The sequence below is a fragment of the Heterocephalus glaber genome, unplaced genomic scaffold, assembly GCF_053883595.1.
Source record: "Heterocephalus glaber isolate CG9 unplaced genomic scaffold, H.glaber_assembly_v1.0 deba00001730, whole genome shotgun sequence".
NCBI classification, from domain to species: domain Eukaryota; kingdom Metazoa; phylum Chordata; class Mammalia; order Rodentia; family Bathyergidae; genus Heterocephalus; species Heterocephalus glaber.
The window spans coordinates 1,471,562-1,499,444 of NW_028258441.1; the positions used below are offsets into that span (position 1 = coordinate 1,471,562).

Sequence of the window (27,883 nt, forward strand, 5' to 3'; positions counted from 1 at the left end):
TCTTTTTCTACAGCCTACTGCCTAGTAAATGAAATTTTTTTTATGATAAGAAGGAAATTATAAAACTTCCCCAATTTTAATCAGTATAAGTTAGTTAAATGAAAAGTGACTTAGTTGGTGTTTATTACTATCAATATTACAAACAGCAGCATCTGTCAGTTTTGGAATACTTGTTACCTTCCATAAATACTTTAGCTCATTTTAACCTTGCAAAAAACCTTCAAGGAAGGTATTTTTCTCATTTTATCAGCAGAGCAACAAAGACTCAGATGCTAAATAGCTTGCTAGGTTCACTAAACCAGTTATTAGCAGAGCTAGACAATGGAAGTATGTCTGTATTGAATATAACACTAATTTACCAACCTGAGCAGTAACTATTTTATCTCCACTGGTAGCACTTGCCAAATCAAGAGAAGGCTGAGAATCTCTGACTGTACTCTCTGAAGCCATGTCTGTAGTTAGGAGAGAATCTGATGGAATATTCTCTTTCGGTACTGCAATGATAATAACAAGAACAACCAGTATTTCTATCAGATCTTACATATACCTTAAAGGTGCTTTATTTGTCTGATTCTTACAAAAAGTCTGTGAAGAAATTGGCTTTATTACTCATTTTTCTATATAAGGGAGTCATGGGTCAAATAAGTTATTTAACTTCCTCAAGAATACACATCTATAGCCAGACGTGGTGCTATGCATACCTATAGTTCTAGCACTCTGAAAGCTAAGGTGGGAAATGCTTGACTCTAGGAATTTAAGATCAGCCTAAGCCATGTCTCCTTAGCAAAATCAGAAAGAAAAAGACTACCTAGGCTCATACATTCAGAGATGAAAGATTTGAATTCAGACCTAACTCTCCAAATCCCGTGTCCTTTTCACCATGCCATACTATTTCTCAGATGGTAATCTAAAAAAATGGAGTCTCCTGAAATATTCAATAATAGTAATATAACATCAATGCAAAAATTTTCACTTTTTGTCTATTTCTAAAGAAATAATTTTTACAACTCGGTCCCTAGTGTGGTTCTATACAGCACAAAGTGAAACAAAAGTGGGAAGTTAAACAGTTTCAATTGCTAAATCTTCCCACCAAAACATTTATATTTCAATTAATACTTGCCATCTACATCAGGTGCTTTAAGAGCCTCAAACTCCAATTCGCTTTTCTTTTTTCTTGGTGGTGGAGCAGGTCGTGATGGAGGTGGAGGTCGAGGAGGTGGGAAATTAGCTGGAGGGGGTGGCCGGGCCGGAACAGGCTTCTTTGTACTAGCTACTATATCAGGTTCTGAAGTGAGGTGCCTTGGAGGTTTGGCGGGAGCCACCTCTTCCACAGCAGCAAAATCTTTAGTAGATGAAGAGTCTGAGGATGCAGGATCTAGAATATCATTTTGTTTGACTTCCACTGCTTCCTTGTTCAATATTTCTGTTTCTGTTTCAGGCATATTAAGCAGCTCAGTTGAACTTACTTCAGTTAACTTAGTGGTTTCATCTACTGACTTCTCAGAGGTATCATCAGAAGGAAAACACTCTTTTGATTCTAATTGAGTTTCCTCAAATGCATTCTCACTCTCTGCCTTTTTAGAATCTTCCTGTAGTACTTGATCTATGGCTAACAGTCCAGGTAGATTGGTAAGATCAGTTCCAGCTACAACAGGACTGGCAGTAGCCTGATCAGGAAGTCCTTTTCCTTTGGAATCCAAAGAGTCATCTTCAAGCTGTAGTCCTTTCTGACTCTCCTCAATAATACTTTCGATTATCTAATGAAGGGTTAAAAAGTAGTTTTGAAAAATAAAGATATTTACAAGAATAAAATAACAGCTACTTAGTTGTGTGCCAGGCAATGTTCTTAATACAACATAATCTAATCTTTACAACAACCTTATGAGATTAAATACCTATTGTCATCATTTTACAAATGAGAGAACTAAGACATAGAAGGATCAAGTGCTTTGTCCAAGGTTAGAGATCTAGTAAGTGATGAAACTGGTATAAATCCAGGGGGTTGGGCTCTAGAATATTGTAAGAGGCAATCTGTGTTACTACAAAGTCACAAAAGTTTAATATAGCCTTTAAAATAAGGTTTATGCTTAAACTTACATTAATATTCATGATATCATAGGTCATTTACAGTTATGTTGAATTAGTTGCAATAACTGCCTGTTTGTTTGAGTCTAGTTAACAAAACCATGAGAACCCAAATCCATCCAGGAAAAGAATTTCACCTGTTTAGGTCTGAACTCAAGCCTATGTTAGAAAAAGTCAGTAGATGGAGGGAGATTAACATTATTAAAATGGATTACATGTAATATTTCACTATTCAGACTTATAGTAGGTCTAAAAGAGTTTCAACATCTATCCCACCTTGCCTTGTCCTTCTCCCCTTGTTTCTTATCTGCAGCTGAAAAACGTAGACAGGCTATGTCTTCTAGCATCATTTAAAGGAAAATATATTTTCTACTAGTTTTGTGATTACTAATACATTAAATCTCCCAATCCACTTATCCTTTCACCATACCCAACCATGGATAACATCTGTTTTCTCAGTTCCTTGGTTCCAGGGAGTTAACACAGTAGAATGTATCACAGAACCATCCTGATCTGGCTTACCACAATTTCATGCTAAACTGAAATGGACATCACTGCTGATTTTCCAGGATATTCCATATATTAGTTTTTCTCAATCTTCCAATTTTTAATTTGAGAAATTATCTCATTTTTCCCCCCGGAAAATTAACTAAGGCCGACCTCATTTGTTAATTAACTGGTTATTGAACAAGGAGGACCTTAGTGATAACAGAAATCAGATTATAACAGGTTTAAGAATGAACAAGGAGCCAGGCATTCCTGTAATCCCAACTACTCAAGAGGGTGAGGCAGGGAGATCCAAAGTTTGAGGCCAGCCCTTGGGAAATTTAGTGATACCCTGTCTCAAAATAAAAAGGCCTTGGGGTGTGTTTCAGTCTGAGTACTTGCTTAGCATTGTTCAAGGCCCTGCATTCAATCCCCAGTATTACAAAAACAAACCAACAAAAAACCCATGAATGAATAAAAATGGAGACCTAGAGACAGGGTTTTGAAAAAGATTGGCACTTACCTAGCATTCATAAGGCCCTAGGTTTGATCCCTAGCACCCAAAGGGGGAAAAAATGAATAGGCTATACAAGAAAAAGGTTGCAAGAAAATGACCCAGGATTTTTATAAGCTGAAGAAGGGAAAATAGAGTAAAACACTGAAGGAAAGAAGGCCTAATATATATTATGCCCAGTATACACATTCTCATTTAATCACCACATGAAGTAAATGGAATATCTACCTTCCTTCTACAAAAGTAGCAATCTTTGGTAGAGGTATTAAGAATTTTGCTCAACATCTCACAGCTAGTAAGATACAAAGCCAAAATGCATACCAAGTTCTTTCTTAAAAACCCAGTGTTCTTTGTATAATACCATGCTACTTTGAGCAGGAAAAAAAAACCCCAAAAGAATACTAAATTCTCAGCAATGGATGACATGAAAAAGCGGTAAAAGTTGAAAAGATGTTTGCAGGCAAGAGACGTGAGAGATGATGCAAAGGAATGGATTGAGGTTTTAGTGTCTCATTTTTCTAAGCAGTGGAAAACAAGATTATCTGCTAAAAGTGAGAGGGATGTGAGTGGGCAAAGTGAGTGCAAGGTGAGTAGAAAGGTATGAAATAATACTGTGTATAATGTAAAAGCCCGTGCCATGACAGGGGTCTAAGTGAGTGAAAACGTCTTCCTTAATCCCCTACCTCAGAACAATCTCTCTCTCCTCTGAACTTCTATCATTCTTACTGTTAGTTACAGTATCAACGATAATATAAAGAGGGAATACATGGGCTAGCTCTGAATATTCATTTTCTCCACACAAGAAAATTAGTTCCTGGAGAGGAAAGCCCCTGTTCTTGGATTTTTCGTAATGACCCCATGATACCTATTTAGAGTAAAAGAATATAAAATTGTCTACACTAGAATCAGGTTAGGAAAGAATGCAAATGGGTGAGAAGCAGAAGGGAATCCTGAAAAATCAAGAGAGCTGTTTGAATTGTGAGACATTTCTTGTTTAAAATGGCTCCATTCCTATTATACCTGCTGGCACATGATGTTACTTCTCCCAAAGGGGAAAATTTCCTTTGAAAGGAAAAAGTATGACCAACATAGTCCATTAGAGTTCTAAATTATGTAAAGGTAGTACAATACCTTTATAGAAGGGTGGATTTTGCCCTATACCCTTCCCCATCTGTTGATGTCTGGAGACATTTTTGGCTGTTACGATGGGGTGGGAGGGTGCTACTACTAGCATCCTGGCAGGTAGAAGACTCCCACAACATATGCAACAGTTCCCCCTTCCCTGCACAAGAAGGAATTATCTTGCTCAGCATGTCAAAAATGCTGCTGTTAAAGAAACACTAGGGTAGACAATGTGTGATTTTGTTGGCTTCCAGAAGCTCACAGTCTAGAAGAGAGCCTAAGGCAGAGAAAACACTAAAAACTTTTATAAATGAATGAATACACACATTCTGTCTTATTCATTAGTTTTATCTTGATACTGAGAACTGCCCATTTTCAAAACATTTATTTTGTTCTGTTTCTTCTAGTAAACGAACCTCTGCAGCTTCACAGCATTAAGTCTTTAAACAGTATCAAGGACCCTATTAGAGTAAGGACATTTTGGAACTACTGACTCCTGAAGACAACAGGATGTCCTGTACTGAACTTTTCAATATCTGTAATTTCTAGGGGCAACTTCAAGAGTAGTTACGGTTTGTTCTAAGAAAATACAACCATAAATCAATTTTTAAAAATACTGTTTCAGGGATAAATTAGCAATTAGAGTATGAAAATAATTTCTAAAAAGCCTGATATGCCTTTAATCACAAATTCTACTGATTCAAGAAATATTCATTGAATATTCACCATGTACTAAATATACCACATAAATGTGATATCTGCTACAAACTAATATTGACATTATATCTTTCAAACCTTTTTAGACACATCTTGTTTCATTTCTTGTACAGGGGACTCATTTCCAACTTTGTATGCAGTGTTCTCTGTTTCCTGTTTAAAAAAGAAAACAGAAACCATATGATGACATCTTTTCTTTAAAACTTTGCTTTAAAAGGGTACATATGAGAAAATATGGCACTAGTAAACCAAAGACCCATAAAGGGCTTATACCTTTAAATAGTGATAGATGTCCAGAGATTTTAGGCCAACAGGGCCAATGTGATTTGCAGATGAAGATTAACAACCAGCAATTTGTATTTTTCTACTGCAATAGGGTAAGTATCCTTAAATATAAAAATGTGTCCATATTTTTTAACATTAAAACATTGTAATGAAAGATAAGAACTTCTAAGTACCTTTGTAGCTGAAAAGGATGAAAGATTTAAGTAACTGGTTGAATCAAAAATATTTCCCCAAAAGTATTGCTCCATAAATATATATAAATTCAAAGACATATAACACAGAGAAACACATTGTTTTCTAAAAATAATTCTACATGCTTCAGATGAAGTTTAAACCCACCAAAAATACATATATATCTACGTATAAATTTATATACACATACGTACATATATATATATACTTGGGAGGTTAGAGAAGGTAGAAATTGATACTGCAGTTCTATAGGGAAAATTAGGGCAAAATAAGACAGTCATATATTTGTAACTATAACAATATTCATTTCCATCGTCAGTTCTTTTCACATTTGTAGAGGTACAGCTGTTATATACATGTACCAACTCTCCACGATGTATGTAATCATGTACTGCAAAGATGTACTAATAAAAAATATTAAAAATTACAGCAATTTGAATGTTACTATTGATACTGAGAAAAAATTCATCATTCTTGGTATCACAGAGCTTATTAGAGGAAGGTCACTATAATCACAGTTTACAGATAAGTAACTCAAGACATGTAAGGATATATGTATTAAGGCAGCACTTACATAAATGAGTACCAGGAGATAATCATGATAGGCCTCGCTGACCTAAAATTGGCCAGAGATTATGCTAACAGATTTAATATGCCAGTGAAATTTCTGAAGGACTTTGAATATCTTCAACATGAAAAACTGTTTCATTGAATTCCTCCCCAGCATGTGGGGAATTCTACTTATTCTTTTACAGATTCTTCTGGAGGAAAAAAATGTTTCATGGAATCTTAAGTATTAAGGTAAACTCCAACTCTAGCACAGCTCATAAGGGCATGACAACGGCCTCTGGATGGATGGATATTAGAGGGCCTATATCTTTGTTATCTCCCACACTTCTCATCTCCCTCACCCACCAATTATATTCTGGTCAACTGGAAGGTTCTTTGCCAATAGGGTGGTAGCCCAAGCGTTATTTTATAAGAAAAGTCTTTCTGGACCATCTTGAAATTGACCTTATTTACTTATTTTTTCTCTCTTCCCTATTCCACTAGCATGTAAGTTCGGTGAGAACAGGGATCTTATTTGTTATGTCCACCACTATTTACCCAGTGCCTGACAATGAATAATCATTTGCTGAATGAATGTTGAGAAAACCATACTGTTTATCTTTGCAGTTACTACATATCTCTTACATTTATATATTCTTTAATTGATTCCTGGTTTTAAAGAAAATCTAACCAAAACCAATTAGTAAAATAACCTTGACAAAATAACTTGAAAGCCCATCATCATTAAGAAGAGTTAACGTGAATTAGAGAAATACTTTCAAGCATTCTACCAATGAAGTATTTTAATCCAATTATCCTCCAATAATATTGAGTACCAGGAAAATCAGAAGCATTTTACAATGTAATTCCAAGGATTTTTCCCTAAATTAAGCTATGTAGAAATACACATTAATAATTCATGGACCTCAAGTTAATTTGTTTTAATTAAGTACTTACAAAGGTGACAGATTAACATACTTATGCCAACCAAAACTGTCATGGAACAAATAACAGTCTGTTTTATTTGGCTAAAATAAAATTCTCTTGGACTTTGAACTTTTGAAAGATAGCAACTTTTACAAGATAAACTGGTGTTAAGTCACAAATTTACAGGAGTGATACGATACCTGCCAGAGGACCTAATGTCTAGAGAAGTTATCTGAAGATTTCATTCACATATTATATATATAAATATATTTATATTCATTCAACTGTAATTTTCTCCCAGTGATGTACAGTCCACGTCTTTCTAACACCTCATTCTGGCTCTGGAAATAAGGCAATGGAAGCCAAGCATACATCTGCAGACAAGCACCAACTTATTAAACTTGAGGCAGTCTTCATTTTTTACCACTTCTTGGATGTGGGCTATTCTAATACTAAAATTCAGTACTCTAAATTCCAGCTTCTCCCATTTCTGTAACTTCCACCTATCACAGTATCAGAAAAATGCTTCCTTAAAAGGTACAAGAGATTATTTAACTTTTGCTAATTCACACCACAGTTCTGCTCCGTCTCTATTGAGAGTTGCTTGTACCTTCCTCACAGTATTTGGTTATAAGATTTGAGCTTTTTAATTTTAATAAGCATGACCAACAAAAGTTTTTGAAAATTTATTCTCACAAAGAATTTTTATAAAATTGATCTATACTCATAAATATCATGACTACTAAAATTTAAACTAAAAGTATTAATTATTTAAAAAAATCAGGTCACTTCTAGTTTTTAATAGTGAGGCAGGAGGAAACTGAACAATGACTGAAGTAAAATTTTATTTTATTTTTCTGTGTGTGTCAGGGTCTTGCTATGTTGTTCACAGTGGCCTTGAGCTCACTATGTAGCCAAGGCTGGCCTCAAACGTGTAGCAATCCTCCTGCATTAGCCTCCCAAGTGATGGAATTACAGGCGTGCACCACCATACCCAGCCTGAAGTGACATTTTAAACAAAATTTTTTTGCTGAAAAACTTAAAAAATGGAAACAACTTTTAAATACTATCATATTCACGCATCAATTCTTTTCAAATCTATTCCCTTCCTCAAGGTTTCACATCTTGACATTCTAACTTCCCCTTAACAGCTTTTGTTTAAGTTTTTTTCCCCTTCAAACTTTTTTTTCAAAATAACTTTATTATTAAACACACATACATACAGAAATTAAAACCATTCAAAGAAGAACAATGCAAGGAAAAAAACCTACAATAATATTCAAATATAGTAGAACTCAACCAAAACAAAACTGAAAAGCACTTAAACATTTTTCCATTTAACTTAAAAAAACATCCCAAGCACCAAGAGGACACCAGAGGATGTGATTTGTTTCAGAAAGATCCCCAAAACCAACATTGAACAAATAGTGGTCCGGAAAAAACCCCTCCAATTAGCTAGCAGACTCCACATAAGCCAAACTTCTCCCTAATTTAAATTTCGATGCAGTCATATGACACGTGATGGAAACATAATCCGAGAAATATATTAGGCCATTTCATCCGTGTGTATCTCTAATTACACTTTCAGTTTCTCACACTAGAGAAACTAATCGGTATTTACACGTGTGTCCTATTTATTTCACTTAAAGAGAATGGCCTCAATATGCATCCATTTAACTATAAATGTCTCTAGTTTCTGGTTCTTTATGGCTGAGTAGTATTCCATTTTATTAAAAAAATCACATCATCTTTATCCAGTCTCCAGTTGATGGGCACTTGGGTTGTTTCCAAGCTTTAGCTATTACAAACTGTGCCGCTATAAACATGGGTACACATGTATCGCTGTGGTATGATTCTTTTAATTCTTTGGGGAAGATACCCAGCAGGGGAATAGCTGGGTCAAATGGGACCTCTAAGCCTAGTTCTTTGAGGTATCTCCATATTAATTTCCACAGAGATTGCACCAGTCTGCACTCCCACCAACAATGGAGAAGGGATCCTTTCTCCCCACACCCCCGCCAGTATTTGTTATTGATTTCTTGATAGCAGCCATTCTTTCTAGGGTGAGGTGGAATCTCAGTGTTGTTTTCATCTGCATCTCTCAAATAACCAGTGATGTTGAACATTTTTTCATATATTTATTTGCTGCTTTTACTTCTTTGTCTGAGAAATGTCTGTTCATTTCAGATGCCCATTTTTGAAATGGGTCTTTGAATTTAGGGGGGGTCTGTTTTTTTCAGTTCTTTATATATTCTAGATAGTAGTCCTTTGTCTAAGGTACAGTTGCTGAAAATTGTTTCCCACATTGTAGGTTGTCTCTTAGCTCTGTTGGTGGTTTCTCCTGTAGTGCAGAAGCTTTTTAATAAGATAAGATCCCAGTTGTTGATTCTTTGTGCAAATTCCCATGACACTGAGGTTTTGTTCATGAAGTCTTTTCCTATGCCAGTGTCTTCAAGAGTTCTACCTAACTTATCTTCCAGCAAATTTAGTGTTTCTGTCTTGATATTTAAATCTTTAATCCACTTCGATTTTAGTTTAGTGCATGGTGATAGGTACGGGTCTAGTTTTAATCTTTGGCAGGTTGAAATCCAGTTTTTCCAACACCATTTATTAAATAGGCTATCTTTCCTCCAGTGAGGATGGTTGGCTCCTTTGTCAAAGATGAGGTGGCTGAGTATGTCTGGAGTTGTTTCTGCATCTTCTAATCTATTCCACGGATCCTCAGGTCTGTTTCTTTGCCAGTACCATGCTGTTTTTATCACAGTAGCTTTGTTCCCTTCAAACTTTCTTTTACCCTTCCACCAGATTTTCTTAATTGCTCAGCAAAAACTGGTCACACGCCATGTGAACTGTCACTTAGTTGTAATCCTAGCTCGTCAGGAGGCTGAGGCAGGAGGACCACAAGTTGGAGGCCAGCTTGGGCAATTTAGCAAGACACTGTCTCAAAATGAATTTTAAAACGGCTGGGGTTGTAGCTCAGTGGTAGAGCTATTGATTGCCTAGCATGTGTGAGGCCCTGGGTTCAAGGCCCAGCACCACAAAATAAACAAACAAAAAAACTTGTTCAGGACAACTATAATACACATATCAACTGTCACAAAATAGCCTGCCTCAAAACTTTAAAGGCCAGAGTTCTTAACCTCACATCCAAGGCTCATCACAATCTGGCCCCAATTAACTTTTCAAACTTTCTACTACGAAAACTTTTAAGTTGGTTATGCAAGTAGTTTAATATTTCCAGTAAATCCTATGCTTTGGACATTAATTAGTTCACACGATTTCCTAACCTAAGGTGCTTTCCCAATTGTTCTCTATCTACCCATGCAAGCCTTTCCCAATTTTCAAAACCCAGCACAAGTCTGTCTGCACCCTAAAACTTTTTTTTCTGCTGTTCCAGGTAACAGTACTCTCATGATTGTTCTACTTTGCCCTTCCTCCTCCAATCTTCTTGAAGCACTATGGATCTATCCTACAAACAAGACTTCATACAGTGCCTCTTTGTATACATGTCTGTTGGACTGGAAAAAACACCAAAAATCAAGACTATACCAAACCTTTCTTTGTATCTTAAGATATTAATAGATTTTTCTACATAATATATACTCAATAGCCACAGTATATCCTTATCACAGAATACTATTTAGCAATAAAAGGAACAAACTATTGATAGATGCAACAACTTTAATGGACCTCAATTCTTTCAGCTCATCTCAAAAGATCACATACTATGATTTCATTTACAGAACACTCTCAAAATAACAAAATTACAGAGATGGGAAAGAGATTTAGGGATGATGTGGGGGAGGTGGTTGGTATAAAAGGGTAGTGTAAGGGAAATCTCAGTGGTGATGACATAACTTTGCATCTTGGTTGTGGTGGTTACAGACATACACAAGCGACAAACTGACAAAGAACTACACACTCATACTGTACCATATCAAATTCCTTGTTTTGATACCATACTATATAATTAAGGTATAATCACGGGGGAAACTGGATAAAAGATACATAGGACCTCTCTGTACTATCTTTATAGCTTTCTGAGAATCCATAATTATTTCAAAATAAAAAAGGAACAATATTCAACCTCATATTTACTTACTAAATATGTACACTTGCTACCTAATTTTATTCAAGTGAAGGACAATCTATAATTACTGGGATAAAGTAAGTGCCCCAAACTTATTCGTTTTAAGCTAAAAATATCTTAGACCTAAGTGGCTTTTAAAACCTATAAGCATAAATAGCAATTGCCTCTGAATATGGAGACTGGGGGGATAGGGGATGAGAAATGGGAGGAAAAGCTACATTTTCAACTGTATATATGCATTTTTCCCTGAGCAAATTTTAACTAAGTATATGTATTACTTTAAAAATTTATTTTTCATTAAATTTTGAATATAAATTTTATAAAATATAAGAAATAAATAATTATGATATAACCTTTCTTAAGTGCTGAATTTAAGAACAAGAACATTACCATTAGATTTCAAGTCTCTTGTGTATCTTTCTCCATTTCCATTACAGGCTCTCTTCCTCAGAGATGACTGATAGCCTAAATTTTGTTTATCATTCCCTTGCCATTCTTTACAGGTTTAGCATGCTTGGATCTCTAAATGATATATCTCTAAACAATATATTCTTTAATTTGGCATGCTTTTGAACTTAATATATATAGAATTATAATGGATATATTTCTGTGAATTGCCCCCATACACACTCTGGCGCTGAAATTCATGCATGTTATTCATTTCTACTGATGCAGAATATTGCATATAAATTTACAAGAATGTATCAGAGATTAGTATCCAGTACATGTAAAATTGTACTAGAACTGAAAACATAGAGCATGTTTGAGATCACAAACACACACAAAAACATGCATATACAATACATACTCTATTTGATATACAGTGATGCTTAATTTTGTCGCTAATTGGTTATAGGAAGTGAAATTGTTTTGGATGGAAAGGGTAACAAGTCACAAGGCAATCAACACTAATAGGTTCTAGCTTGTGTACCAAGTACCAACAAATAATGAGAACTAGGGAAAAATTTTCACATCAAAATGCACTGAGTACTAAATCTGACAAGTTTTAAAGCAGTCAAGTACCAATGTATGAATGTACACAATTCTTTTCAGTAAAAATCTGGTAATTAAAATGTCTCTTTCTCAGGTGCTGGGGTATAGCTCAGTGGTACAGTGCTTGCCAAACATGTGTTCCACTGTCAGCATCGAAAAAGAAAAAAACAAAAAGATTCTCAGTGGCATAATGTCTCAACACCAATTCTTCTGCTTGGATATATGGCTGGGATTCATTTTTATACATAGTGATGATACCAATACATGTGCCCACAAGAAGCATACAAGTATTTTGGCTATTCTGTATTTTTGCCATCCTAGTATTACTTTTTTAGCTCACACATCTATATACACAGATGTATTGTATGGTGTTCTTTTATTCAAAAATTATAAAACATATAAAAATATGTAGAAATATATAAAATACTTATAGTCCCTTCCTTACAGCATATTAAGTATTTCTAGAATACCTAATTATACCCAGGAGGGTATGACAGTATTATTTAACAAAAAATTATAAAAGGGCAAGAAAACAATGACTTCATGAGAAAATGAATAAAAATGTATATGATTTCTAAAAACATCTTTGAGAAAGCAAAGTTTACCTTAAATGATGAAAGCCCAACTTTTCCTGGAGACCTGTTCAGAAACAAAAAGAAGGTGTTAAACAGAGGAGGTAAGAAAGGAACTATTTCTACACCCTATTAAAGACAAGCCTGCATTTTAAAAATGTGTATATATTTTTTGATTTGAAAGTCTTGTTTGCATATAGGAAATATGAAAAAACAAAACACAGAGAAGCAAATTAAAATGATTCATATATAATTTCACTACCTAGAAAGTTAAGTATCTTTTCTGTGTATATAGTGTGTATATATCTATATTTTTTGTGGAGTGCACCAAAAAAAAGGTATATATACTTCAGCAGTTCACTGTACTAACAAATGTTAATGGCCACCACTTTGAGCACCTCTTATAATTGTAGAGGCCAAGGGAACTTGCAGTAATCTCATGATGTCTCAATAAATTTACTGTTAAAACATTTGTAAAAGTTTTTCTTTTCTGATGTATATATACATTTTTTTTTTTGGTGGACTCTCAATCTCAATCTCTATTTACTGCTAGAGAAATTTAAACTTTTCAGAATTTTGAGAAACTTTCAAATTGCCTTCTAGAACAGTTTTATCAAACTTCTACTCCTACTGATCTATGAATGAATGTTTATTACTTCTGCTAAAAATGAGTGTTTTTAAAAAAATTTTATTAGTTTGGCAGTAAAAATATACCTCTTTATTGTTTTAATTTGTACTTCTTTGATTTTTAGTGTAGCTGAAAATTTTCATATTTATTAGATTTTACATTGCTTCCAGAGAGATTCACTTTTGTTCTCAGCTCATTCTTTTCTTTTTTCTGATATTTAAATTTTATTTTACCCCATTCCCCCCAAAGCCCCCTCCCTCCCCATGTACAAAAGCTTTGTTTCCATTTTTTCCTTCTATTTTCACTTTTTTCTTGTCCTTTCCCCCTCTCGTTCCCTTTTCCATTTGAACATTTTCTTCCCATTTCCCAATATCTATTATACATTTTAGTCCTTATTTCCACTTTTCATTTCTCACACCACAGAAACAATGCAGTATTTAAACATGTGTGTCTGATTTATTTCACTTAAGAGTGTGGTCTCAAGGTGCATCCATTTAGCTATAAATGTCTCAAGCTCATCCTTCTTTATGGCAGAGTAGTACTCCATCATAGATACAGGAATTTTAAAAAGTAACTTTTCACCAATTATTTTCATGCCTTCTCTTATTTATTTTCCAAATAGCATCAGTCTGATAATTGCTTCAATACACAAAGCAGAATGACACCCTATGGCTGTTATACAGTAAGAAAATTTAAAATAATTAATATGCCACTCCTAAGTTTTAAAAACTAAATACAGTGATTATACACGATACAACTTCAGGTTGAAAAACACCTTCAAGACCACCCAGTAACACCTTCTTTTTACAAAAAAAGAAACAGGTCCCAAGAGATTCAGTGAATTTTCCTCAAAATCACTCTTGCGGGGGGGAGGAGGGAGACCAACAGAAGCAGAGTCCTACTACCATGTTCTGATATGCCAAGTTGAGAGATGACATTTGGTACAGGAATCCTTGACTTGTAATTCAAAAATACAGTTCGATAAAAAATTACTTTTGCATTACAGAAAATCAATCCTTTTATTGAACATTGATGGAATCTGTATTATGTACCAGGACTAGAGATAAGAAGATGAATTAGACAACTATAGTTTGAGAACTTTTTAAGCCTTACTTAGAAAACAATTAACAAAAAAGGACTGAGGATATAGCTCAGTGGCACGGAGCTTGCCTAGCAAGTCCAAGACCTTGAGGTTGATGCCCAGCACTGCAAAAACAACAAACAACAAAAAATTGTGTCACAAAATATTGCCTGTTTAATCTTAATGTCTGGTCAATACAAATGTATATTAACAAAGGTCAACTTTCAGAAATAAAAATATTTGTACACCAAGTATTTAGTTCCCTTGACAAACTTATACTGCTATGTAACAAAATCTTGTATACGGAGACCTGATTAAGACTTAGGTTTTTTAGTTTAAAAAAAAATCCCAGCAAATGGATGTCTAAAACAAACAACAACAAAAATAAAACAAAACCAAAAAACCTTGAAGGGGCTCAAATTTCCAGGCAAATGCTGAATGTCAATGGAGGGGGAGGCCTGTCTGCAACATAGTTATAAAGGCAAGAAGAGATAAGATTAAAAAAAAAAAAAAGACGAAGCCCTAGATGATGCAAGAAAGTCTGTCTTCCCCATTATATCTCGACAATTATACCTGGAGAAATCTGGTGAGATGTTTTAGCTGTTTGCCAATAAAAGGCCACATTTATCTTCTGTATGTAAGTGGTTTGAAAAATAGCACTTTTTCGTCATTGATTCACAGAATCTAAGTTATTGGTCAATTATTGACACACATGGAGACATTCCAGATTATTAACTACTTCTTTTTGAGATATGAGGGGCCACAGTGAAAATAGACTTTTGAGCAGATGAACCTTGTTTCAACATTTTTTCCTACCATTTATCCTAGGTGTGAATAAATAATTTAATCATTCAGTTTCTCTAAGCTTCTATTTTGTACTCTGAAAAAAAGGGGTAAAATCACCTAGGTAAGCAGTAGTTCCTTACCAGCTTTGAATTGCTCCAAATTTCTCAAAGGTATTTTGGCAGTCTGTCAGTAGGGAGCTTAAGCCCAATTCCTGGAACATAGAAAGTACCCTACAGTCTTGTTATGTTCCAGACCATTTATCAACACAGAACATGAGGTAAAAAAAGCCAGACTATTTTATCTGGTGATTACAATATGATTCTGCTTGCAAATGGTGATGACATTAAAAAGTTGGTAACAAAAGACGCTCATGTTTGAAGCCTATTTTAAATATTGTAAAGTTGTTAAATTCTTGGTAGGCAGCAAAATATTTCAGAATAATATAGCTTCTAATTTATTAAGCCAACTGTCTTTTACCAGAGTAGTCTGTAAGACTAGAATTCTTTTCTGAGAAATTTTCAGTCCATTGATGGAACATCAGCACCTAGTAAAAAGTGAAAGCATACTTATAATTTACAAAGTTGCTAAAATGATCTGTATCACATGTCAAAATGAGAAAAGAATAATCCATTTCACCATAAAGAACAGCAAATTTTTATATAATGGTTCCACCCGAAGCTTTCCTAGGGGGTTCTTGTAAATAACAAGACAATGGCCATCATTTATTAAGCAGGTACCAAATATGTGGTAATGTGTTTTAACTTCTTTGGTATTCACAATCCTTCCGTTAGGTAATTATATTACTCTCCTCTACTCTACAGAATAAAAATCTGACTTGGGTCATTTCAATTGCACATCTAGTGAATAACAGGGCCAGAATTTGACCTTAGGCAATCTGACTCCAGGGCCCACTCTAAATCACTTTGCAATACTGCCCCCTTTCTAGGCAAGGCCTTAAAATATCAAAATTTTGGCACACAAAGAAAAGTTTCATTTGCCTGGAAATTCGTTTCATTATTTTCTCTCCTGGAAGTGCCAAGTCAATCAGGCACTGACTGTAGTTGTTAAAGGCAGGTTAAGATTCAGAGCCTTTGATATAACGAGTTTAATCCAATTCAGAAAGAGGGTTAACTTCCTTCATTCTGGTGTTCATACACAGGACCAGTTATAATATTTTCATATCATCATGTAAATATTTTTGAATTTAAAGTTTCAAAAACAGCTTATAAGTACATGAATAGACTAAGATTTGCAGCTTCAGTAATTTATAAATTTAAATATATTCTTAAAAGATGTATAATTTTCCCTTTCTTAATTAGTAATACTTAAATACATTATTTTAGTACAATAATTCCCTCATAGTACCCTAAAGTGTAGGGAATTTATTTTCTTTCACACCAAAGGACCTTAGCCTACTAAGCTTGGAAGGTCTGCTTTATAGTTTTGTGTTTCCTTCAGCACCTCTTGCAGGTCATGTGCCTACCCTTAAAAAGCATTTTTCCCTTTTACTTTTGGCTTCTAATCTGCATTGAATTGGGAAGTCAGAGTTTTAAAAAACTGAGTTGCAATAGTGAAGGAACAGGTATTCTAGGAGTCTTCTTAGGAGACTTTATGTACATGACCTTATTTTGGACACTGTGGCACATTTTTTGATTGTCCAGAGACTTTCTAAAGGCTTATTTCTTACGATGAACTGTATTAGAGAATTGTCATTACCAAAGAAGTGGCTGCCAGATAAGAGAGGTGCTACTAATCTTCAGTATCCCTGTACAATTCCACTCTTCTCTGTAAATTAGGTTTCTAATTACAAAGTAAAGATAACATTATATATACTACTTCAGAGGGGTTATATGCCTAAAGAAAACAACTATTCAGGTCTTGTTTAGGGATGGGCTGTAGAAATGGGAGGGGGGTAGATGCCAAGAAAATTAAGTTCTACTCTTGACTTTCCTATTAACTAGCTGCACAACCATAAGTAAGGGTTTTTAGAGTTTTTCAAATTTTAAGAAATTTTGTTTAAAGAATCATTAGTTCAGAAATAAAGATATAGTCTATACCATGATTAGTGATCTAAATTTTATAACCTGATTGCCCTTAAATTGAGATTATAAAAAGAATGGACGCATCAATCAATTTCTGTCTAACACACACAGACACACACAAGCACACACATACACAAAGATATTCAGTTGCTACATCTAACAAGAAAAATATTCTATAGACATCAAATATGGCAAATTAGATTTCTCTTTTTACGTGTTAAAAGTCAGTAATTTTTCCCTTTGAAATATTCTATAGACATCAAGGGCTGGGGATTTAGCTCAGTGGTTCTGCCGCCTGACCCGCAAGTGCAAGGACCAGAGTTAGATCCCCAGTACTTAAAAAAACAAACAAACAAACAAACAAACAAAAATATATATATATATACACACACACACATACATACATATATATATTCTATAGACATCAAATAGGGCAAATTAGGTTTCCCTTTTTACGTGTTAAAGTCAGTAATTTTCCCTAGAAAACACCATCCAAATGCTTGCATAAAATAACTTTTATTGCACTCCAAAGTAAAAAACCTTTCAGAAAACCCCTAAAATTATTGTAAACATATTTAAGTCTTGGTGGTATACTCCACTTTAAAGATAATAAACCAAAATGTGAGATTCAAAAGGTCATGTTTCATTTAAAAAAACTTTTATCGTAGGGTATCATTAAATCAAATATTTTTGATGCATTTAAATATCTGATTAACAAAGCTTTGTTTAAACAATAAGTATGCTTTTTACAAAGCTCAACAAAACTGTAACTTCCTTGTTCATCAAACAGCAAAAACCAAACCAAACCAAGCAAATTTCAACATACATTAATTATAAATACAGTAAATCCTTCTAAATTTAAAAAAAAATTTAAAAGGACAGGTATAGTGATGTCTGCTTGTAATCCCAGGACTTCTGGGAGGCTGAGGCAGGAGAATCACAAGTCTGAGCCCAGCCTGGTAAATATGCTAGACTCTCACTCAAAATAAAAAATAAAAAAGGCTGGAGATGTAGCTCAGTAATGAAGGCCCTGGGTTCAATCCACAATGCTGCCAATAAAAAAGTATTGACAAATAATACAACACTAGCCTTTTGTATTTATGGGAAATGAGATGATTTGATATATGTATGCATCATAGAATGATTAAATCCACAAGGTATATAATAGATCTTAAAAATTTATTACTCCTGTCTAACTTAAACATTACACCCTTTGAGCAAAACAGTTACCCTTCTCCAGCCCCTGGTAAGCACCAAATTTCTACCTTTAGGATGACTTTTTTAGATTCCAACGTAAATGACACGATTAACAGCTAAATCTTGGAAGCAGCCTATATGTCCATCAACAGATGAATGGATAAAGAAAACGTGGTATTTATATAACATGGAGGACTACTCTGCCACAAAAAAGGATACACATGAGTCATCTGTAGGAAAATGGATGCACCTTGAGACCTTAAGTGAAATAAATGAGACACAAAGCCTAAATACTGCATTATCTTATATGAGAACAAGAAATACAAATGAAGGGCAAAATAAACTATAGATAACAGGAAATAGGGAGATGCTTTGCAAACGGGAAAGGGACCAAGAAACAGAGGGAAGGGGGAAGAAGGGAAAGGGAAAGAGATTTTAAAAAAGAATTGTGTCGTGTTATATATATGTACCAACTATGATCAAATAATGTGATCATAATGTACTGCAAACATATACTAATAAAAAATTAAAATTATAAAAAGTAGAAGTGACATTATGAAGCATTTGTCTTTCTGTGTCTTCACGTAACATAAAGTCTTCTAAATTCATCCATGTTGTGACAGAATTTTCTTTTTATACAGGAATAATATTCTATTGTATATATAAATCATTTACTCATTCATCCTTTGGTGAACATTTATCTTGATTCTATATCTTGGCTACTGTAAATAATGCTGTATAAAACATGGGAATTCAACAATCTCTTAGAAATGATTTTGTTTCACTTGGATATATACTCTAAAGTGAAATTATTTATAATAGTTTTACTTTTAGGTTTTTGAGGAACTTCTATACTGTTTTCCATAGTAGGTATACTAATTTACCTTCCCACAAACAATGCAGAAGGATTCATTCCCTCTTCTGCACATCTTTAACACTTATCTTTTATCATTTGAAAATAGCCAATCTACGGGGCCGGGGACTTAGCTCAGCGGTTTTGCCGCCTGCTGCGCAAGCGCAAGGACCCGAATTTGGTCCCCGGTACCAAAAAAAAAAAAAAAGAAAATAGCCAATCTAATGGACGTGCAATGATATCTTACTGTGATTTTAATTTGCATTTTTCTTATGATTAGTGTGGTTGCCCTCTTTTTCATATACCTATGAGTCATTTGTAGGTCTTCTTTTGAGAAATGTCTCCTCAAATCCCTTCTCCATTTTTTAATTAGGTTACTTATTTTCTTGCTACTGAGTTGTTTGAGTTCCTGATATATTATAGATATTAATGCCATATAATATGTGGATTTACAAATAGTTTCTCCCAATCCATAGGTGTTTCTTCACTCTGATGATTCCTTTGCTGCTCAAAAGCTTTTTTGTTTAACACAATATTATTTGTCTTTTGTTGCTTTTGAGGTCAAAACAAAAATCAATGGCCAAATCAATGTAGAAAACACAGTAAATGTTTATTTTTGCAATACAGTTTCTGAAAATTGAAGACGGTTTCTATTGCTGGTGCTATTAAATTTAAACATGAAAAACAATTTCTTAAACAGTTTCAAAATAAAATCTGCTTAAAATATCAGTATTCCACTAAAAATAAACCCTATGTTATTTACAGATTGAATACTAAAAGTAGTGTGGATTCCACTTAGCTTTTGAATATAAAGGTAATTTTCAGTAACTTTCAAAAGTATTTTAATTCATTATATGTTGTCTTTATAATAGTTATTTTCACACAATAGCCAATGTTCACTTTATACTAACAAAGCTCATGTGTGAATAAGATGTGTTAACAGATGGTTTCTCTAGTTCATCTAGTTCCTATCCAGAGATATCCCGTTCTTGGATAGGAAGAACCAATATGGTGAAAATGGCCTAACTTCTAAAATTGTTACAAGAGTTAATGCAAGCCCAATCAAATTACCAATAACATAGCTCACAGAATTAGAGAAAACAATTCTAAAATTCATCTGAATCCAGAAGAGACCTAGAATAGCAAAAGCAATTCTGGGCAACAAAGGCAAGACTGGGGCATCACAATCCCTGTCTTGAAATTCTACTACAAAGCAACTGTAATAAAAACATCATGGCACTGGCAAAAAACAAAACAACCCCCCCCAAAAAAACCCCCAAAACAAAACACACACACACACACACAAAACAGACCTGAGGATCAATGGAACAGATTAGAATATACAGAAGTAACTCCAAACACACTCAGCCACCTTATCTTTGACAAAGGTGCCAAACACCTTCACTGGAAGAAAGACAGCCTCTTTAATAAATGGTGCTGGAAAAACTGGCTTTCCACATGCCAAAGACTAAAACTAAACCCATGTCTCTCACTATGCACTAAACTAAAATCAAAATGGATCAAAGATCTAAATATGAAAACAGAAACACTAAATCTGCTAGAAGAAAGAATAGGTAGAACTCTAGGCAAAGAGTTTGTGAACAAAACCGCGATTACATGGAAAACATTATAAGGAACTGACAACTGGGATCTCATCTTATTAAAAAGCTTTTGCATAGTAAAAGAAATCACTAACACAGTGAAGAGACAAACAACAGAGTGGGGGGAAATTTTTGCCAGCTGTTCCTAGACAAAAGACTAATATCTAGAATATATAAAGACCTAAAAAAAAAATCAGACTCCCCAAATTTAAAGACCCAATCTAAAAATAGGCATCTGAAATGAATAGACATTTTTCAGATGAAGAAGTAGAAATGGCAAATAAATACATCAAAAAATGTTCAACATCACACTGGTCATTCGAGAGATGCAAATTAAAATAATGCTGAGATTCTATCTCACTCCACAAAGAATGGTTGTTATCAAGAAATCAACCAATAACAAATGCTGGCGGGGATGTGGGGAGAAAGGAACCCTTCTCCACTGTTAGCGGCAGTGTAGAGTGGTGCAACCACTGTGGAAATCAGTGTGGAGATTCCTCTAAAAATTAAAACTAGAGGTCCCATTTGACCCAGCTATTCCCCTTCTTGGTATCTTCCTGAAAGAATTAAAAGCATCGTACCACAGCAACATATGAACACCCATGTTTATTGCGGCACAGTCTGTGATAGCTAAATGTTGGAAACAGCCCAAATGCCCATCAACCAATGAATGGATAAAGAATATATGGGTTTTGGGCTGGGGATTTAGCTCAGTGGTGCCGTCACCTGCCTTGCAAGTGCAAGGTCCCGAGTTTGATACCAGATACCAAAAAAACCCACAGAAAAACACAAAAGAATATATGGGTTACAACTCTCCCATAAAGAAGGATAAGCTTGAGACATTTCTAGCTATATGGATGCACCTTGAGACCATACTCTTAAGTGAAAGAAATCGGACACATATGCTTAATACCACATGGTTTCTCTGGTGTGAGGAACTAAAAGTGTAACTAAGGACCAAAATGTATAATAGATATCAGGAGATGGAAAGAAAATGTTCAAATGAGATGAGGAACAAGGGAGGTGGGGGGGGGGAGGAATATAGGTACAAAAAAGAGAATAGAAGAAAAAAATAGAAACAAAGGTTTTGTAAATAAGGAGGGGAAGAGGGGTTAAAGGAGGGGAGGGGAATGGGAAAAAAGCTGCAGCAAGATATATCATGTACACGTACAAATTCCCTATGATGAATGTGATCATTATGTGTATCTAAAATGTACCAATAGAATTTTAAAATTTAATAAAGGAGAGCAGAGTTCTTTGTGACTTTTCTTCTGTCCTAGGTATCCTAAAATTTATACCTAGGTCATCTGATTTAATAAAATCTTTATGTGTGCTCTAGCTGTCTAGCTGGTTTTTTCTTTCCTTTTTTTTTTGGTGCCGGGGATCGATCTCGGATCCTTCTGCTTGCAAGGAGGGCGGCGGAACCACTGAGCTAAACCCCGGCCCCTGTTTCCTTTTTTTTGTGTGTAAAAATTTATTGGGCACAGCCACACTCATTTACTTGTGTGTTGTCTATGGCTGTTTTGTGTTACCAAGGCAGAGTTGTATAGCTGCCACAAAAACTGTATTAGCTTGACATGTATTTAAACCATTAATTTTTCAGGTAAAGAGCCAGGCATGGTGGTCCAATCCTATAATCCCAACACTCGACGAGGCTTAGCCAGGAGGATCTCAAGTTCAAGTTCAGCCTGGGCAACTTACTGACTCAGTGAGACCCAATCTCAAAATAAAAAGGGCTAGGGATGTAGCTCAGTGTGAAGGCCCTGGGTTCAATCCCTAGTACTGGAAAAAAAAAATTCCAGGTAAAAACAAAAATTGAAGCTTTACCCGTATAGGGATTCAATAATACAAATGAAAATTTCATAAACTGAGTTTACTTTCAATGCATTACAATAGACAAATAATCATTCTAAAATCCATTAAGTAATTGATTTGATCTCTGAGAAACTATAGTGAATGCCCCTTGACTTTACGGATTTTAGATTTATTTTGGAGCGCATATACAATGAAATTTTACATATATAGGCTAATTTTCCTATTGAAGTCTATATTTTAATTTGACTTTTAAATTGTTACTTTATATTTGATATATATAAGAGTATATGTAGCATATATCGGTTGAGCATCTCAATCCAAAAATCTGAAATCCAAAATCAGAAATATTTTAATTTTTTATTTTATTAGCATGTGTTTGTAGTACATAATGATTACATTCAACATTGGGGGTTGGTACAAGCGCATGACACATCTAAATTCTGCTTTGAGTGCCAACAGAACACCACATGTGGAAATTCCACACCTGACCTCATGTGATAGGTGGCAAAGTGCAGCCATACTAAAAATACTGTATAAACTTATCTTCAATCTATGTGTATAAGATAGCTGTTTATTAAAAAAATTATATTTTGTTTAGGTTTGGGTCCCACCCCCTATATATCCTATTATGTACATATAAATATTCTAAAATCTGAAAAAAAATGAAATTTAAACTACTTCTGGTTCCAAGTATTCTGGACAATTTAAGTATTCCAAAATCTGAAAAACTCTGAAATCGGGAGCACTTTTGTTTCCAAGCATTCTGGATAAGGGATATTCAATCTGTACATGTAATTATGAAGCATAGTAAGTAAACAAACTCCTGTGACTCTCCATTCTACCTGAGAATGAGTACAGCAGCAATACCATGCAACTAGTTATATGCTCTATTCCATCTGCCTACCTCTCCCAGGAGGTAATCATTATCCAGAATTTGTTTATTGTTCCCTTACTGTTTCATTAAAAAAGTTTCATCAAAAATACACATACCTTAGTGATATATGCGCATCCATGTTCATAGCGGCACAGTTTGTAATAGCTAAAGCTTGGAAGCAGCCCAAGTGCCCATCAACTGGAAACTGGATAAAGAAAATGTGGTTTTTTTATAAAATGGAGTACTACTCAGCCATAAAGAATGAAAAACTAGAGTCATTTATAGCTAAATGGATGCATATCTAGTCCATACTCTTAAGTGAAATAAATAGGACACACATGTGTAAATACCAAATATTCTCACTAGTGTGAGAAACTGATAGTGTAAACAAGGGTTAAAATGATTAAAATGAATAACTGATAATTTGAAATAGGAAAAAAGGTCCAAAGACGAAGGAGTGAAGGGAGGGGAAGGGGAAAGGAAAAGAGGGAAAGGAAAAACTGTGAGAAAAGAAAAAAAATGGAAATGAAATCTATGTAAATAGGTAAGGGCGGAGGGGGTGAAGGGTGCACAGGTAATGGGGCAAAAAATAAGAACCAAGATATATCATGCACAGGTACAAACACCCAATGATAAATGTAAATGAATTATATACCTAAAATATACCAAGAAAATGTACCAATAAAATTAATTTTAAAAAAATACATGTATATGTAACCTATATTAAGCTTTACTATTTTTCAGCTTTGTTTTCACTGATGCACTTCCAAAGAATATGCTGGAAACTAAAACAGCATTGCACTGAAAAATCTTAGTATTCCTATCAGAGTGAAGGCAACTCAAAAAAGAATTAAGATGTGTTATGTTGCACATGTAGTTGTACTTAAATCTCACAACTGTACCCTTATTCTGTTTCTCCCAACCTTAGGTTGCCAGATTTAGAAACTAAAAATAAAGTATCCCAAGTTCAATTCCCATTTCAGATAAAACAATAAATACATTTATCATATGTTTATCTGAAATTGCAATTTAAGTGAATGTCCTAAACTTTTTATAGCAACTGTACCTCAACCCCAAGTTAATTAGGTGGACAATTATGACATATGATTTAAAATATGGTAGATGTTTAATTTTAAAAAAATTATCACAATAAAAGACACCATGCCATTAATCCCCCTCAAAATACTCACATTAGCTTTGAACACACTTATCCTATTGTCCTTGCAACTATCTGAAACAGTTCTGGAAGTCCTTTTCGTGGGTGGCTTTACATGCACTGTCACTGCTACCACGATGTCCTGAATTGATTCGAAATGTTTACTTTTCATGGTTATTTTGACTTTGGGGAAGAGCCAGGGAAATCACATGGTACCGAATCTGGTTACTAAGGTAGATGAGGATACAATGTAATGTTTTTACGAACCCGTGTTTCTGTTCAATGGCACTTGGCAGCAGCCATTTACCACATTTTTTATCCTACTTCATAAAGATATTCATGAAAGAGGACATCCAAAACTGCTTCAGAATGTGCAAGAATGATGGGGAAAATGTGCTCAAAGCAAGAGCTAGTATTTTGAGGGTGATTAATGGCAAAGTGTCTTTTACTGTAATAACTTTTAAACATTCACCATATAGTCCCATCACACCTTGTAATCTATGATATGCTGATGTGTGATAAAAGGATACAATGGGAGAATTACATAGCCAATGCCATTATTTAAATACTCATCTAGATATTTAAAGTTCTACTTAATGAGAAAAAAGTCTGCGCATGTGTACTTTTGGTCAAAGTTTCTCCAGACAGTGCATTCAATACATATGCTCAAATGCAAATACATATATAAGGTATTATGTAAATTACCAAAAATGCTCAGTGAAGAGAGAGAAGATATATTACCAGCTTTACTGTTTTGGCAGATTGCTCCCACTCGCCCAAAAAACTCAAGATCGTTACTGTAACAAACTGACACAAATCTTTAAACACATAAAAATTGACTTAGAGCCATTATTTATACAGATATTTATATGAAACTGTCATTCAATGTTCAAAATGAAGTTAACCTATGTAAGTTAAATAAACATCAACAACCAAATTTCTAGATAAATAGCAATTAAAATTATGTTCTCACTTAAAAGGGTTTCAATTATTATACATAAAAAGTATCATTTTAGGACAATCTCCTCACTTTATATTACAAATATTTCAGATACATTATTACTGCAGCAATCAAAAAACTGATGAGCCTTCCGCAATATGAAGTGGAATTTGCTTCTCAATTCTATCAATTCATAGTCTCAATATCCTTCCACAACCTGAAGCACTAACAGCTCCCAGATTTGAATACCAATCAATATCAGCATGTAACCAGACCCTATATAAATTCGGTTCCCCAAATAGAAGTTAGTTGCACTGTCTTGGTAGGCACAATGTAAAACTCATCTTTTGAAATGAGCTGTTGACATGGCTGACCATAATGAGAATTTAAGTTGGGCTTTCAGAGCTTCAGTGAGTGGTTTCTCTGCAGGCAATTATTGGATCATCTTTTCCAATTTTAAACTCAGATCTTCATCACTCATGCTTTAGGGTAATCAAGACTTAAAAGGATGGTGGAATGCTTATGTCTACTTTTTAAAAAGATTACTGAATTTCTATGTTTTTAAAGAGCCAGAGATCATAAGCCATACTACTTGTAGTTTCTCCCCCATTAGCTATAGGCAGATCAACTGCCTTTGGGGACTGGTGTTTCTTTATCCCTTACCTGAGGGTTATCTGAAAACAAATATAATCTGTAAGCCTTCTGCAAACAAGGAGGAATCAAGCGTACAGACCAAACCTACATTTGCCACCTGTTTCATATTTAACTAAACAACTAGGACCTCAAGAACTCCTACAGTATAAAAATTTTAAAAAACCAATTTCATCCTTAATATCTTCATTTTCAAACTTTTCACTATACTCAATGAAAAGAATATACCAAAACAACTGAACAACACACAGAAAAATGGACTAGCAAGGTCTTTTCTGTTAGTAAGAGGACTCACTTCTTTTTGGGCTCTGAGAAAAAATGGTGGCTGGCTCTGAAGAAGCCCCTAGTCAGGCTGCAAAAGTCCTGGCAGACTTCTAAAGAGGTAAAAAGGAGCAATGACGTGGAAGGAAAAAGTATGGAGTGAGTCAGCTGGAATAAAACTGGTTGCTGCTTTTTCTTATAGGAAGGTGACTAATAAGGGCTTAACAGGGAATTATCCTATAGCTTGATTTTGATTTTATTACCTTCTTTTGCCTTGCCATAAGGAAAATAAAAATGTAAGATGAGCTTAAGCAGTATGATAAGCAACCAAACAAGCAGAGCAAAGAATAGCTTGGCTATACAAAGAAAGTGGGATTCCAAAGTCCTTGAGGTGAACAGCATATGAGCAGAGATAAGGACTTAGCTCATCATTAAAGTAAGCAGCTCATTAAAGGGTTTTAAATTCTAAAGCCCAGTAAGCTAAAACAGTAAGATCTGATAGTAAACTAAGACCAGCACTAAAGTGCTAAGCCTAAATGCTGAATCAGAAAGTTTCTGGTGCTCAGATGTTTTTTTTCCTCACCAAGGCCAGGCAGGAAAAAAAAGTAGCCGCAAAGACAGAAATAAAAGCAAACAAAACAATCCCAGGTTGAACAACAAAACTGAAAACATTTCAAATTTAGAGTACTTCATCCTAGTAACACTACTCCTAAACCTAACCCAACTGTAGAAGAGAAACTGGCCTGCTGACCTTTCAAACTCAAAGCATTTGTGACAGTATCATGCCCATTCGTGTAGTCCTATTTTAAGCTGGTTACCAACTTAAACAGTCACCAAAAATGATAATCTGAAAGAAATCTGTAAGTGTAGGAATGGCAGAAAAAAGTGCTACACAACCATAAACCAGTCTTATTTTCCTAGTATATCCTAAAATGCCATGTTTTGACAAAGCAATAGAAAATAGTAATCACAGGCTGGGGATGTAGCTCAGTGGTTCTGGCACCTGCCTTGGAAGCACAAGGTCCCGAGTTCAATCCCTGGTACCAAAAAAAAAAAAAAAAAAAAAGAAAACAGTAATGACTTTAATTTCTCTGGACAAAAGTGAATACTGGTTTATAAACAAAATTAACAAAAAACTCAGACTACAGTTGCAACAATCACTTACCAGGGAATTAACTGAATCCTGAAGATGTGAATTACTATTTCTATTATCTTCTGAATTGGGACATTATAAGTTTTAAATACCATGAAAGTCTAGAAGTAAAATACATCTAAAATACCTAATAATTATTTTATCAATGATATTAATAGAAATAGATAGAAAGGAAATTTGGTACAATGGCTCCTTTTTTTTAAAAGTAGGATTTACATCAATATTTGTAAGTTTTAGTGAAATCAAAGGAAATTCTGTGGTGAATATAAATCTCTTTAGATAAGGTAAATCATAAACTTTAAGCTATTATATC

General features: G+C 34.5%; 1 protein-coding gene across 3 annotated transcripts in view; it reads right to left on the reverse strand.

The window, feature by feature from the left end:
- Wdr44 (WD repeat domain 44) overlaps positions 1–27,883 on the reverse strand; it is a 90,817-nt gene that overhangs the window by 48,405 nt on the left and 14,529 nt on the right. For 2 of the 3 annotated variants that reach the window (XM_087199881.1, XM_004872143.3), the window contains exons 3-6: positions 12,566–12,599; positions 5,003–5,077; positions 1,121–1,757; positions 364–494 (exon numbers count right to left, since the gene is read on the reverse strand). In XM_087199881.1, the coding sequence (XP_087056007.1) occupies positions 364–494; positions 1,121–1,757; positions 5,003–5,077; positions 12,566–12,599 (877 nt within the window). Of the gene's footprint in view, positions 1–363; positions 495–1,120; positions 1,758–5,002; positions 5,078–12,565; positions 12,600–23,525; positions 23,615–27,883 lie in introns of all 3 variants that reach the window. The other variant, XM_087199880.1, reaches the window with a different exon arrangement.